Below are 14,608 nucleotides of genomic sequence, written 5' to 3'. Positions count from 1 at the left end.
CTCCTGAGCCAATCCGCGGAGGCGGCGCACGCTCCGTGCCCCGCGTGAGTGACAGAGTCCGGTCACGTGGCGCGGCGGCGGGTCAAGTCACCGAGAGGGTCAGGTGATCGGCTCCCAGTCGGCTGCAGTCCGTGCTGAGGGCTCGCCGCCGCCGCTGCTTCCGCCTCCGCTGCCGTTTCCGTCGCCAACGCCATGTCCGGGCTCGCGCTGCTGTATTCGGGGCTGGGGCTGAGCGCGGCCGCCGCCCTCACCGGCATTGGTTAGTAGTCGTGGCCTTGGAGGAAAGGAGGGAAGGAAGGAGGGAGGCTGCTCAATGTCGACCCCATTTTGCGCAGTTACTTCCCCTTTCCCTTACCCTTGGCTGGGTCTGAATGGAAAGGTCGTAGAAGGAGGAAAGCGAGGCCCTTTGAGACACCTTTACTCACTGTAGAACAGGCCTGGGCAAAGTTGGGCCCTCCAGGGGTTTTGGACTTCAACTCCCACCATTCCTAACAGCCTCAGGCCCTTTCCTTTTCCCCCTCAGCCGCTTAAGCGGCTGAGGGGGAAAAGGAAGGGGCCTGAGGCTGTTAGGAATGGTGGGAGTTGAAGTCCAAAACCCCTGGAGGGCCCAACTTTGCCCAGGCCTGTTGTAGGACAAATGCAGTTTGCCAGTGCTTTAGTTGCCAAGGCTACGAGATACTGGGATTTGTAGCTTGCTGAGGCACCAGCCTTCTAGGGCAGAAAAGCCTGAAGAGATTGTAAGAACTACATTTCCCATGAATCCATTACATTGAACCATGGCAGACGAAGTGGTGCTAAATTGCTTTCATTCTATCCCAGAAAGATACACAAAATACAGGCAGCCCCCAAGTTAATAACAAGATAGGGCCTGTAGATTTGTTCTTACGTTAAATTTGTATGCAAGTCGGAACAGGAACATTTTAAGTGTAACTCCAACCATCCATATATATGAATATATCCACATATATATGGTTGATGTGTATGTGTGTGTGTGTGTGTATATATATATATATATATATATATATATATGGCTGGAGTTACACTTAAAAGAGTGTGTGTGTATAGACCGCAAAACAAGTACCACAGGGGTGTTAACCCTTCCCTATGCTGCACAATGCCCCTATATCTATATATATATGGCTGGAGTTACACTTAAAAGTGTGTGTGTGTGTGTATGGGGGCATTGTGCAGCATAGGGAAGGGTTAACACCCTTGTTTTGCTGTCTGTCTCCCTGTTCAGAAGATTTCTCCTCACTTTCTGTCGCAGTTATAACTGGATTTTGGGGGGAAAGGAGTTGTTGTGAAAACAAGGATGGATGAGAAAGCTTCAGTGGACAACCCTTTCCTCATGATAACTCCTCCAGGAATGAATTTCCCTTCCAAGGGGTTGATTTCTCTCACTTCCAGTTGTCTCAGCTCTGTTCTTAACGATGTTTTTTGTTTTGTAAGTCTGATGTTTGGACTCAGGGACTGTCTGTATTTACAAGAGAGAAGGGGGATACTTTTGGAACTATGGGTAAGTGATGGAATCCTGAAATCTATAGTTTTCCAAGACCTTTAGCCCTTTCTGCCAAAAGAGGACTGCTGCCTCACCAAACTACAGTCTCCATGATTTCATAGCACTGAGCCCTGACCGTATAAATGCCCCCTTCAAGATGAGGCCAAAGTCTAAACAATGGATTCATTTACGTTTCATGAGCATCTATCAGCCACTTTGTACAATATTGTTTAGTAACTTTGTGCACTGAACTATTGGAAAACAAAGGTGTCCTTATCTCAACCAACCTTGTGGACTATTGTGGATTTTGAAGTATTTTGGGTTTTGGAATAATGGATAAAGGATGCCCACCTTCTACTTGGTTCACCTTGATGTTGACCTTCTGGTAAACTCTTCTTACAGGAAAGATTCTGTCATGGATTGGTTTGTGTGGAGATAATGGAGACCCTTCTTGTCAGATTTAGGAAAGAATGCAGAGGAGGAGCACAGTGCTTTGGAATACCCATTCTTTTCAGAAATTACTTACAGCTTAAAATAAAGCTCTTATTACATGTTCTTAGTATTAGTGTTTTAATCTTCGTTCTATGTTCTTTTAAATAAAACAGTAAAAAGCTATGAGAAATGGATAACAATGTATTATTATTGATTCTGGTAAAGGAAAAAAATCATGTTGAGTTTTTCTAATAAGTGTAAAGTGTGTGTATTCTGTATGTGTATGTTGCCTGTTGACTTATGGCAATCCCATGAATTTCATAGGGTTTTCTTAGGCAAGGAATTATCAGGGGTATTTTTTCTGCTTTGGGGATGAATATTGATTCTGGACAATTGTGGGTGTTTACAACACTTTTTGCGTGAAGCTAAGTCACGGAAGGGCATTTAGAGGAACTTCTGTTTCAATTCTTCCCTTGCTCAAGCTGGTTTGAGCTAGTCTTTCAAATTCTAAACCAAAGGATCAGGAGATTTAAGGTAAATGATGCAGAGTTGGCTTTAAAGTCAAGAATTTGGCCATTATCACTTCAAACACATTAATAATGCCCTAGAATGTGGGCTTAACTGAGATGAGCAATTCCTTTCCTTAGCTAAAAAAGCATTGGTTGAGCCTATTATAGTAACCCACATTGTACCCAGATAAAGATGAACAGAGCCCACCAAAAAGATGCTGCTGGGGAAAATGAACAGTTTGAGGCATCATGACCATTATCTGGCCTGCTGTAAGGCAGGACCCTGTCTTTCTATATTTACACTTGAAGACTGGAACCTGGATGTCATAATATTGTCAGCCTTTTAGGTCCCACAGGATGGTTTTATTTGGAGTTTGTTCATCTCACATGTAAAATGTGATTTTGTTATTTCCAAGCAGTAGTGCACTGGTAGCTAAATGTTTTTAAAGTGAGTATTTTGGGCTCATATATACCAATTCAGTAATTTCCCTCATGTGTACAAGTAGCTAGTCATTGCATTCTGCGAGCAATATCAGCATAGATGGTACAATCCTAAAACCAAGGCCATTATGCCATCCTCTCTAACATAGTGCATCTTTCTTGAATAACTTTCTCTTCTCTTCCATTTTTAGTGTTAATGTGGCAAGATCAGCTGTAGTGGATAGAGAATTCATCTGTTCGAGTCCCAAGAGATTAAAATTGTGATTGTTTAATGAGCTACCAGTATTCAGTGAGTCCTTCTGCCAGAAGCGTGCCTCAAGCCTTACATGCACTTTTTGCACTCCCAACCGATAAGTTATATTCTTAGCCATCCTTGTCAAGCAGCGCCCTGGTCAGACAAATGTCTGGCCCTTGAGAAGGTCTCGGGCCATAGTCCTGGGTGTGTGCAAAAAAAGGCAGTCTGTTACATCTAGGATATTTTATTTCTGCTGGAGAGATCCCTCCTTTTTCTGCCAGTATTCATTTTAATGCTCCCACATCTGCTTAGGTGATGAGGAAAAACCTTCCTGGTGGAAAGCCTTCTTGTATCTGTATTCTACCAATTTGTAGCATGAAAAGCCCTCTGATGTATTAGTTGAATAATCTACTTGTCTTTGGAGACTAAATTCTTGAGGACCAACAGTGATAACACTGCTATGAATACTTTGGCCTACTCCCCCACCCTTGAACAGGGTGCATAGTGGACGTAGCTTCCATTTTTCAGTTTGTTTTGTCAACAGGCTTGAGAACTATTCTAGCAGGAGTACTTTGTTAGCTATCTGAGATTCATTGGTAGCCTCAACTGGATTTATCTGGCTCATTTGGTTCAGACTTCACCAATCAGGGTAGCAGAAGGGCAAGCAGAGCATTCGCTTCTGACCTTCTAATTCAAACTCTCTTCCTTTAAGGTCATTCCATCAAGTGGGTACAAGTAATAGTGGAAGGAAGAAAAGATTCTGGACTAGTTCCTGCCAGTGCTATTTGCTGTACTCAGTGCACTGCTTTGCTCAGTAGTGCTTCATTTTCATTTCTTATATGTCCTTTTCTAGCGAGGGTCTCTACCCACCCAGAGAGCATTTTTGTGCTTCTTGTTAACATGAAATGACTCTCAATTCCTCTTTCTGTTTGGGAAAAATATAACTCCTCCTTTTCTGAGAATAGTACCAAAAAGGAAATCAATAGCTTCTTTCTTTTCAGTTGGATTTCAGCATAGTTGACTCATGGAGGATCTGAGCCTGTCTTCGTTGCTGCTGACTTTGAGCTGAAAATGAGCCCTTATTGCTTTGGGACATTTGTGCCCCTGAGTTGAAAGTTTACAAAACAGGCTGGTGGGTGATAGGACAAAAAGGAAGATTGCTAAACTCCAGGGCACTGAGTTGGTTCTTGTTCTTGTCAGTAAAGTGAGCAGGCAATCAGCCAGTGTACAGAGGCAGTAATGTCTTGGAGTATATCTGGCTGGAGGGGGCAGAGGAGGGGAAATCGGCCCACTGGAACATTTCAATGTCTTGTCTATATTGTGCTGAATAAGCTTACATGAGAGGAAATATAGCGATGCATCACTTGAATCTGTCTGATGCCTGGTTGCTGTTTGTATTTAATTAGGGAGCATAACATACCATTTGACCATGAGACAGTAGTGAACAAGCAGCATGATTAATGGATTCCAGTAAAATTCATTAACTGTATTTTGTCTTCCTCTTTATGTCAGGTAGCTTTCACAATGAAATTAACTTTTAACGACGTAGGCAATTTTTCTATAAGTGCAAATGATTTATTGTGCAATTCTTCTTTTGGGCTAAAAGCCCAAAAGACAGTTATTCTTTTAAACAAAGAGTAGTAGTGTAATAAAGCAGAATCATAGCAACTGTTTATAAGTACCATCACCATGTTTTAAAGATAGTTGTGAATATTTTATTGCAGATGGTTCACTGAGTTGCTATTCTGAGAAACCTGTGATGCCCCCAATTGTTTTTGTTTGGATTGTCTGACGCAAGTAGTGTTCTTAAAATATCACTGTAATTTTTGACAACTTCTGCATGTAAGAGTCATGTTCAGTACCAGTGGCAGAATTGTACCACTTGTTGATGTTTGCTTATGGACCCAACAGAGGCAGAGAAGAAGGAGGAGGGTATTCTCTGCTGGAAGCAAATAGTTTAGCATGTGAACATCCTTATTTTCCATCTTATTATTGCCATACTTTAAGATCACTCCAATGAAAATCCCAAGTCACTAGATGTAGCTTCAAAAATTCCTACCATAATGTATAGAAAACAACATTTTGTTTTTTCCCTATAGGATTTCTAAAATAACATATTGAAAATTAGAGTTGGGGACTGAAAATTGTATTTGATGACTGACTCTTGCAATTGCACATTCAATCCTCACTATGTAATAATTCCTAAAACAAACTGCAACACGAAGAGGCAGCAAGAGACTCTTGTAGACTGGCACTAAGATAAATCTTGTGTTGGTGACTTGAGTAAGGGAAGAAAAAGGTGCTGTAAACCTATGTGAGTGTGCACTGATAACCACACAAACCAAATAATAGGCTCTCTGATGCTTCTATTTAATTTGGAGCAGGCTTATATGGAAGAAGGTAGCCCTACACATGTAGCACTTCATATCATTTTGTATTGAGCTCAGAAAAAAATGGAAGCCTGGCCAACCAATGTCACATGGTGTTGAAACTGCATACCTAACAAGGTGTATCTTCTGACTACTTTTCAAGGGCATCTCAATGTTACAGTAGTATAATTGGGGGCATGAACCTGTGTGGCTCGATCTGCCCTCCCTAGAAATAGGTCAAGCTGAGGCAGGAATTAACTTCTATATGGCAGCTCATTTTGAATATTTTTGCACCTTGTTGTTAGCTAAATGTCAGGAAGATTTCAGCTTTCCTCGGACATGTAGGTGAAGAGATGTGCTCATTAACTAGCTCAAGCTTTGCTTTCAAAGCCTTCATATTCAGGAAGAAGCAGCAGGTTGTCAGCTCCTAGTGCTCCTGTTTCAGTGATCAGAGGTGGCTGCTGCTGAGTGAAGGGTCTGAAGCTGGCAGCGCCTGTAGGAGAAAGTTGTCACTTGGAAACAGGTTTTACTCTTGTGAATAAAGGCTGGTGTTTATGAAGGTGGGCGTCTATGTGTGCCCCAAGGGTGCTTCTCAATAAGCACTGAGCTGTTGGGTGCTGTCTCTAGTTTTCTGGCCTATTTCACTGCTTCTTGTTATGGAATTATCTTTTCTTGATTTGTATTTTTTTGCTCAATCAGAAAAATCTAGAAATAGGAAATCTGCACCTTCATTTGAATATTCTCGTTCTCCATAGCTTTTCCTAATGTTAAACACGCTAAAGAGTGGCCTGCTAGTGCTGAACCACATTGTCACCACTGTTATCATTTTTTGCCTTTTCTCAAATGGCCAGGTTCACAGCAGAAAGTATCTGCCAGAGCCTTTTGTCCTGAGACAACGTTGCCACCATACACTCAGTTTGTATGTCCCAAAATATACTACTCATGGTCATATTATTGACTCATGAATTGCTTCTGCCCTTATTTTCCACTCTGAGCCTGTGCATGTGACTTTCCTTCCTGTATGTTATGTATGTTCCTGTTACGTTTTGGCCCCTTGACTGTGGAACGCCCTCCCCAGCAATGTTAGATCAGCCCCCTCCCTTCTGATTTTCCTCAAGAGAGTGAAAATGTGACTTTGTGACCAAGCCTTTAAAGAACTTGTGCGGTAGATAGACTTGGAACAATGTGCAATGACCATTGGAACAGCCCGGATTACGCTCGTGGATTACATGTTTAATTCTGAATGTATTATTTTTAAATGTTTCAATTTTAATGTACTTTTAAATTCCATTTTAATATTTATTTAAGTGTACATTGTGTTTTAGGGCATTTAATTGTTGACTGTATGTATAACCGCCTTGAGTCACCTCTGGCGTGAGAAAGGCTGGGTAGAAATCTCATAAATAAATAAATATGTTGTTACTATCTATTAATATGACTGGTGCTTGCTAGGCACCTTCTTTACCCTAATTGAGGTAGGAAACAGTTTGTCTAACTAGAGCCAAAATCTTGAAAAATGGAGAGATGCCCATTTAATCCCATCTTGATCTAAGAATGGATGCTTCTGTGTAAATCCATTTGATTCATGCTATATCTTATTTCAGAAATAATATGCATTTTTTCCTTATGTCTGAGACCACTGAAAGATATGCAGGTATAGGTGAAATGTCTACAAACCAAAACATGTTCTCCTGTGACCTCCACTACTTCATTGAAGGATACAAGATGTAATACATTACTGATAAACAATGGGCTCTTACTATCTGCTGGGGTTTGGTTCCAGGACCACCTGTGGATACCACAATCTGTGGATGTTCCCTCTATTATATACAGTGGTGTAGTAATATGGTGTCCCTTATATAAAATGGCAAAATTGGTGTTTGCTTTCTGAACTCAAGCTGTGGCTGATGGATTCTGTGATGCAGAGAGACAGCTGTATTGCGTTGTCTACAGCAACAATGTCATAGTAGTAGCTTTCTTTTTGTTTCATTTAGAAAGCTTACTTCAAACCAAAAAAAGAAATACCTCATCTTTGCATTCGTGTCTGCCGATTCACCTTCACCAGTTTAGTATAGGGTCTGGTTTCTTTAAAGCAGTGGTTCCCAACCTTTTTTTTTTTTAACCATGGACCACTTTGACCAGGGACCAATCTCCAACATTAGAACCAAAAGGGTTATGAATCAGTTTTCCGTCAACTTTAGATTCAGTTTGGGGTGCTGATTCAGAAAATTGCATTGGATAGACTACATCAGCTGTAGTTTCTGATACAGAACATATGCCATGGTCAGTGACAGGGAAGGAGTGGCATGTGGTGTGAAAGGAGTGGAAATAAATAAAATAAAGAGGAAGGAGGCTTGTGGACCAGATTTTAGTCCTTGAGGCCCACTGATGGTCTGTGGCCCACAGATTAAGAACCACTGCTTTAAGGAAATGACAGAAATTGCAGTTGACTGCTTCAGATCCCCAAAGCATTGAATTCTTATGCTGCTCAGTACTGGGCATTTCAAGAAACTAATTATGTTCGTGTAAGTGCTGAGGATGTGGGTCTGTTTTTTAAATCTTTGTGTATGATGGGAAGCCTTGCTTCTCTTTTACTTAAAATAAGGAAAATTCCCTATGAAATAATTATTTGGCATGCTAGACATTTTTGGCATAAGCTAAATGAAGGTGACTTTTTTTAAAAAAGCCTTTTGTTTTTCCTATGGAAAACCCGGAATCAACTGCCTGGTGTGAGGGTGCTGCTGTTGCAAATCAGGCTTTTGAGAAGACCAAGAACTAAGGTATTCAGTGTTGCTTTTGTTTTCTAGGGATCTGCTACACAATATTTGGCCTGGGATTTCGTTTTGATGTGGCATGGTAAGATGACACTCTTTCCTCCTGAGGCTGGACTAACAGAAGGGGAGTTGGCATGTTCTCCACAAACTTTTAGGGAAAGAAGCAGGAACATAGAATCAGAGAGTTGGAAGAAATCACAAGGGGCATCCAGTCTGATCCCTCCACCACACAGGCATAAACACTCTTGACAATAACAGTAACTTTACAGGTTAACTCTCAATTTCTGAAACTTTGGGTTTGTAAAGGGCACGCAGTATTGTCCTTTGGGGTGACATAGAGAAAAAAGGAATGGCTTGGCATGGCAGCATCAGTAGACAGGCAGCATTACTTCCCTTCCCCCGTTTGTTGACCACTGTATTGATGACAGTATCTCATTTCACCAATCAATTCTGATAATTGCCTCATTTTGCCTGCAGGTCATTTGTCCACTACTCTTCCCCTTCACTCTTGCAAGCTGTTTGTCACTGCTGGTTAGGTTTAATTGACAAACCTCATGCAGCCCAGATCCTGGTGGCTTATCTTTATAAGCATCATGGAATTGCTCTTGTCACCAGTGCTCTTTGCCCTTCTTGTGTTTTTGAATACCCCCTCGTTCTTATAGTAATCTTTTAAGTCTCTAATGGGACAAAAAGACTCCCAGCCTTTGTTGTAATAAGAAGGCCTTCTGGTGGGCACAAGAAGGAGCAGATACTAGAACAGTGTTGGCAAAGTCCAAATAGCATTGTCTTGCACCTCCTCTCTGTCATAGCCAGCATAGCCAATGATGAGGAATGCAGGGAATTGCAGTGCAGTGTTATCTGCATGGCTTCACTGTGCCCACCCCTACTCTGGGAGATGAGCTGGAGGGGAAGGTTGACCTGTTTAGCAATAAAGAAAAGTCTCTGTTGTTCTGTTTTGTTTAAGGGTCCTTCTTCTGCATATAATGTTAACAAAATATTCTTTCTGCAGGTTCCTGACCGAGACCTCGCCATTCATGTGGTCCAATCTGGGCATTGGACTGTCTATCTCACTGTCAGTGGTGGGCGCTGCTTGGTGAGTGCTACTGTCAGCTGCTGAGGGAGATCCCCTCTCTCCTGAATACTCTTGAGCTCTGCATTGGTTTCACCTTGTTAGACCTGATCCAGAGCATGATCTGAAGACAATTCGTACAGATACCTTACAATACACTTACACTTTTTAGTAGGTGTAATCATTTAAGATGTTTGTTGAGATCTGCAATTTTTTCAAGGGTTCCTCCAAGCTAGAAAAGGTTAATGTTAGGGTCTGAATGGGAGGTGACCCATGCAAAGAATCCCAAATATACTGCCTTGACTTTTGTGATAGAAGAAAGCCAAGTGTAAGTTTCTTATGCATTAATTACTTACACTTATATCCTACATTTCCTTTTAAGTTTAAGGTGATGTACATGTTTCTTTTCCTCCCCTCTATAGCAACCATTTTGAGTAGGTCAGACTGGGAGACAGACTGACCTAGGTCACCCAGTGAGTTTCACGGTCCAGTGGGAATTAAAAGCTAGTTCTTCCACATCCTATTCCAAAACTCTATTGTCCTAACTCTTTTACATAGGCTTTGTACTTAATAAATTCAGAAACAAAAGTTGTGACTGTGTTATCTAAGCAATCTGTCCTCCCATTTGCTACGTGCAGCTCTTGTATGGCACTGTGATTATATAATAAGCGCCATTCTAATCTTTTTTGTGACTATGTTTTCAGGGGCATTTACATCACTGGATCCAGCATAATTGGCGGTGGTGTCAAAGCACCAAGGATCAAAACCAAAAATCTAGTCAGGTGAGAAGAATCCTTTTCTCAGCATATACTATGGACATAGATACTGCATATCAGAAACGTGTCCTTTTTTCTCTTTCTAACCTTGGCTATAGGTTCTTAATGTGTCTGTTTTCTTGCTTAGCACTTAAAGTTGTTCTGTTTAGCTTTGAGAATATGAGAAGCCCTAAATTGATTGAGGGAACTGGTCATTACAATTGATCCAGCAGGTTTAAGAGACAAATTGACTCCATTAGAACCACTATAATCCCTCTTTATTTTCTTGGATCTAAGCATGAAGAAGTCCTGAGACTTTGGGGATAAAACCTTGTTGCCAAACCTTTGTAGAACTGTTCAGAATACATTTTTTCTGTAAATGATCAGACTGTACTAGAAGGAATGAAATTAAAGACTGAACATGTGTAAAATATAGTTCTTATCTACAGATTAAGAAGATAAAAGTAACTTTTGCTGAATCACTTGTCATTACAAATCTATCTGAATTTTTTTCACTGCACATGTTTTTGCCAAAGAATCTTATTCATGCAGGATTAAAAAGATGGGATTGGAAACTCTATTTGGCATTGTGCTGATATGCAAAACCCCCCACAGTTCCTTTTGCTGTAGGTGGAGGTATGACATTCTGTTACATTTTGACTTCCTACATAAAAGTAATTTGGACCGTGCAAGCAAGCTTGAGAAATATATTGTTTAGAATTCTGGCTCTTGCATTGAGAAGGTGGCACCTGACATGATGTTCTGTGAAAGACAGATCAGCAGAATCCTTTCTCCACAACAGCAACAACATACAAAATTTCATTGCCTTTTAATTTTTGTACACTGTTTATTTTTGAACTATATTTGTTTTAGCTGTTGTGGGCCACCTTGTGCCCAAAAGGGTGAGGGCATGATATAAATAAATATTTATAAAACAGCATGTTTGGTCACAAATGCTCTTTAGGCCACATTCTTTGCTAATTTTCCCCATACTGAACTTATCACCATTGAGACTTCCTAACTACTAATCTCTACTTTTTTTCTGACAGTATCATCTTTTGTGAAGCTGTGGCCATCTACGGGATCATCATGGCTATTGTAATTAGCAACATGGCAGAGGTAATGAAGTGCTTTTCCGATACATGACCGACATATTTGTATGCCAAATTGGGTTCTAACACACACTGATGTATTTGATTTGGTTTAGAATAATCCTCCTAATGCCATATAGGGCAGAACAGGGTAGGAGATTGTTTGACAAGAGGGAAGGGGAACATATTGATAAGGCCCAAGCAACTGTGGAACAAAATGCCATTCTGGATAGAAGTGCAGCTGCAGGAAGCAAACCTAGTTCAGACATTTAAGGTGCACTCTAGTCTTGATGGGGCAGAATAAAAACTGCTTAAATAATATTGAAATATCGACCAATATGCTCCAAGGCAGTAAGAAGTAATAAGAGCTTTGTTCTTGTCAGATAATTTGTACTTCTGAGAGCAGAATATCCAAATTATATGTGACTATTGGGTCATTAGCTGCCTTTTTGCCACTCCAAGACCTCTAGAATATTGCCTGGCAAGAGATAGGAAACCTAGGTTTGCCACACTTTTATCATTCCTGTACTATCTTCCCCCCAGAAATGCTGGCAAAGATTCTGTAAATTCAGTTCTGAACATATCATAAATATTGAGCAGTGTGTAACCCTACATCTAATCATGTTGACATTTAGCTGTTGTCCTGAATTGATAGGGTACTATTTCTGCTCATGCTTTTTGTTGCTTAAAAAATCCCCCTTCTTTTCTTTCTTACTTTTTTACAGAATTTCAGTGGCAGAACTCCTGAACAAATTGGTAGTCGGAATTATTTTGCAGGTGAGTTGTTAGGCCTGAGATAGGCAGGCAGAATAACACTTGTCCTGGTGAGATAATCAGGGGGCCATTATTATGTAATATATGGAAGATGCAGTCTTTTCCTCTAACTTGGTATTTGGCTACACTTAGGAGCAGTAGCTTTCCAAAGTTTCAGCAAGTTACTTCCAGCCCTATCTGGAGATGCCAAGGATTAAGTTGAATTTCCTCCATATGTTGTATGTTCCCTACCATTCTGTTATGGCTCTTCTTCAAGTCAAGTTTTGTTTTGCTCAAGTTTGATTCCAGCAAGATTAACTTTTTTCCATAATAGATGTAAAAAAAAATACAATCAGTGGACAACTTATCAATCCTGCTTGCAGGATCTCCACATCCTATGTATGACCTTCATATTCTTCCTATTCCTTCCTTATGTTGCAGTAAAGAAAGATAATATGCCAGCTATGTCTCCACCATTTCACCATTTGTCATTGTGAAAAGGACTAGAGTGGACTACTTGAATTTTATATTGGAAGTGTTCCCTTTGTTGGCTATAATAGCAACCTATCCTTGTGGCATGGTACAGACGCAAGGCTTTAAAGCTGGGCAGAGATAATAATTCTTAGGTTTTGTCCTGAAGGAATTGGCATAAGCAGAAAATATTATTGGGTGTTTACTCATTTGTAATGTTTTTAAATCTTGCTTATAGGTTTCTCCATGTTTGGGGCAGGCTTAACTGTGGGCCTCTCCAACCTCTTCTGTGGTGTATGCGTGGGCATTGTGGGCAGTGGTGCAGCACTGGCTGATGCTCAGAATCCCAGCCTTTTTGTCAAGATCCTCATTGTGGAGATCTTTGGCAGTGCCATTGGGCTCTTTGGAGTCATTGTGGCTATCCTGCAGGTGAGTCTCTCATGCCTTCATCTCCATATCTGTTGCTGCCCCCAGGGTATCTTGCTCCTTCCAGCATAATTCCCAATCATAGCATAGAGGCAGAAAGCAGTTACTTGCAAAACTACTATTAGATTTATCTGATTCATAGCCTTCTCCTGTCTCTAATCCAGGGTGGAAAAACATGTGCTATATGGAAGTGGGGTGGAAGGTAGAAACCCAGTCAGTCCTTTCTAACCTGATCTCCATCAGTTAACGAAACAGAAACATGTTACCAAAGAGAATTGTATAAAGGGATTGGTATCTGCTCTGTAAATTGCATTGGGTCTTGGAAATCTTAGCACTGGAAAGTCTGGCTTAGAAAGAAAGCTGATGTGTCTTTAGGCAAGCACCATGTAGACTTATTTCAATATTAAGAGTAGCCAGGGATTGGACTTTTCATTATATACCCCAAAGGTCTTCATTAGCAGGAAGCCTTCAGGATGCATCAAGCCTGCTGAGGCCCCATCTACATTGCCTTATAATGCAGTTTCATAAAATGTTTAATAATATTGAACTGCATTATATGACAGTGTAAATGGGGCCTGAGAATCTGGCTATTCTCTTCATTTTCTCTCCACTATAGCTATGTTAGTCCTATCTTAGAATGCCCTGTTTTTGCATGTTTATATGCATTCACAGATTTCACTGTTCAAAAACAATACTAGCATTCCCTGTTAATGTGGCAGCACTAGAGTACAGGAGAGGAAGTAGATCAAGGTGTTGGGGAAGCCACTTTTCCATACATCATAATTGTAATTTAAGCCATGGTGTAGTAGAGAAGGAACTGACATCCTCTTCTCAGTTATGGTCAGTATGTAGGAGGCTATAGTTAAAGGGGAGAGGATGATGCAGGAAACAGCAGTTAACAGAGTACTGGAATGTTCTGACTTGTGGTCTGTTTTTTGTGTTTTGCAGACGTCAAAAGTGAAAATGGGCGATTAAGCTGTTTGCCATCTATCTGTTTGATCACTGCAGATTCTGTACATATTTATTTAATGTCTCCTGTTGGCTTGGGGCGGAGCTTGGTGTATAAAATTATTCCTGTGATCTTCGCCTATTGGGCCACGGAAGAACCTGACCAATTGATGTGTATGTGTGAGAAATCTATCCTTCTCTTCCTGTGTCCCTTTCCTGCTCCACGTCTCCTGAAGAAAAGGCCTGAGTGCCTATGGTGGCAAGAGCCTGCAGGGCTCCAGTCCTTGCGCTCCTTCTGGCAACCACTGCCAAATGCAACGTGTTCTGTGAAAGAAACTCATTCGTGTCCCAAGTAATTGCCCTTCTTTGTGTGCTCCCTCCTGCTATGCCCCTCCTCTTCTCCTCCCATCCTCCTACTGGCTTCGATGGTCCATTTTCCCTGTGACTAATGGGTGGCACTGGCTGAAGTCTTGGCATTGAAGGCTTTGGGAAATGTCCTCCTAGATCCACCTGCTCCATACTGAAGGGGCACATAGGAGTTGGAAGGTGTAATTTTTGAAGTTCTCTGAAGCAACACAAATGATTGGTTATTAAAATTGATAATAATTAAATGATCTTGTGCTGTGATTTTTGCTTATTCACTCTGTTCATTGAGCTGCTTGGGGCATGTAGATTAATTCATGACATATAGTAGAAACTCATAACTTCTGTTCCTCCAGGTGTTATCTCAGGTCCAAGAAGCCATTGTCAGGAGTGATCCACAACAGCTGGAGGTTGGTTGCTAGCATAAAGTATAAATAGGAAATGTACACTGTTATCCTCTATACATTGTGTCAT

General features: G+C 41.0%; 1 protein-coding gene across 1 annotated transcript; it reads left to right on the top strand.

The window, feature by feature from the left end:
- Positions 1-65: 65 nt before the first annotated feature.
- ATP6V0B (ATPase H+ transporting V0 subunit b) lies at positions 66-14,382 on the top strand. The gene is made up of 8 exons (XM_060773350.2): positions 66-259; positions 8,292-8,340; positions 9,268-9,351; positions 10,032-10,109; positions 11,132-11,201; positions 11,899-11,950; positions 12,636-12,826; positions 13,772-14,382. Exons 1-8 carry the CDS (start codon positions 193-195, stop codon positions 13,796-13,798), a joined length of 618 nt encoding a protein of 205 aa, XP_060629333.1. The 5' UTR covers positions 66-192; the 3' UTR covers positions 13,799-14,382.
- Positions 14,383-14,608: the final 226 nt, after the last annotated feature.

The sequence above is a fragment of the Anolis sagrei genome, chromosome 4, assembly GCF_037176765.1.
Source record: "Anolis sagrei isolate rAnoSag1 chromosome 4, rAnoSag1.mat, whole genome shotgun sequence".
In the NCBI taxonomy this organism is placed as follows: Eukaryota; Metazoa; Chordata; class Lepidosauria; order Squamata; family Dactyloidae; genus Anolis; species Anolis sagrei.
This window is presented reverse-complemented; position numbering and strand designations above follow the sequence as displayed.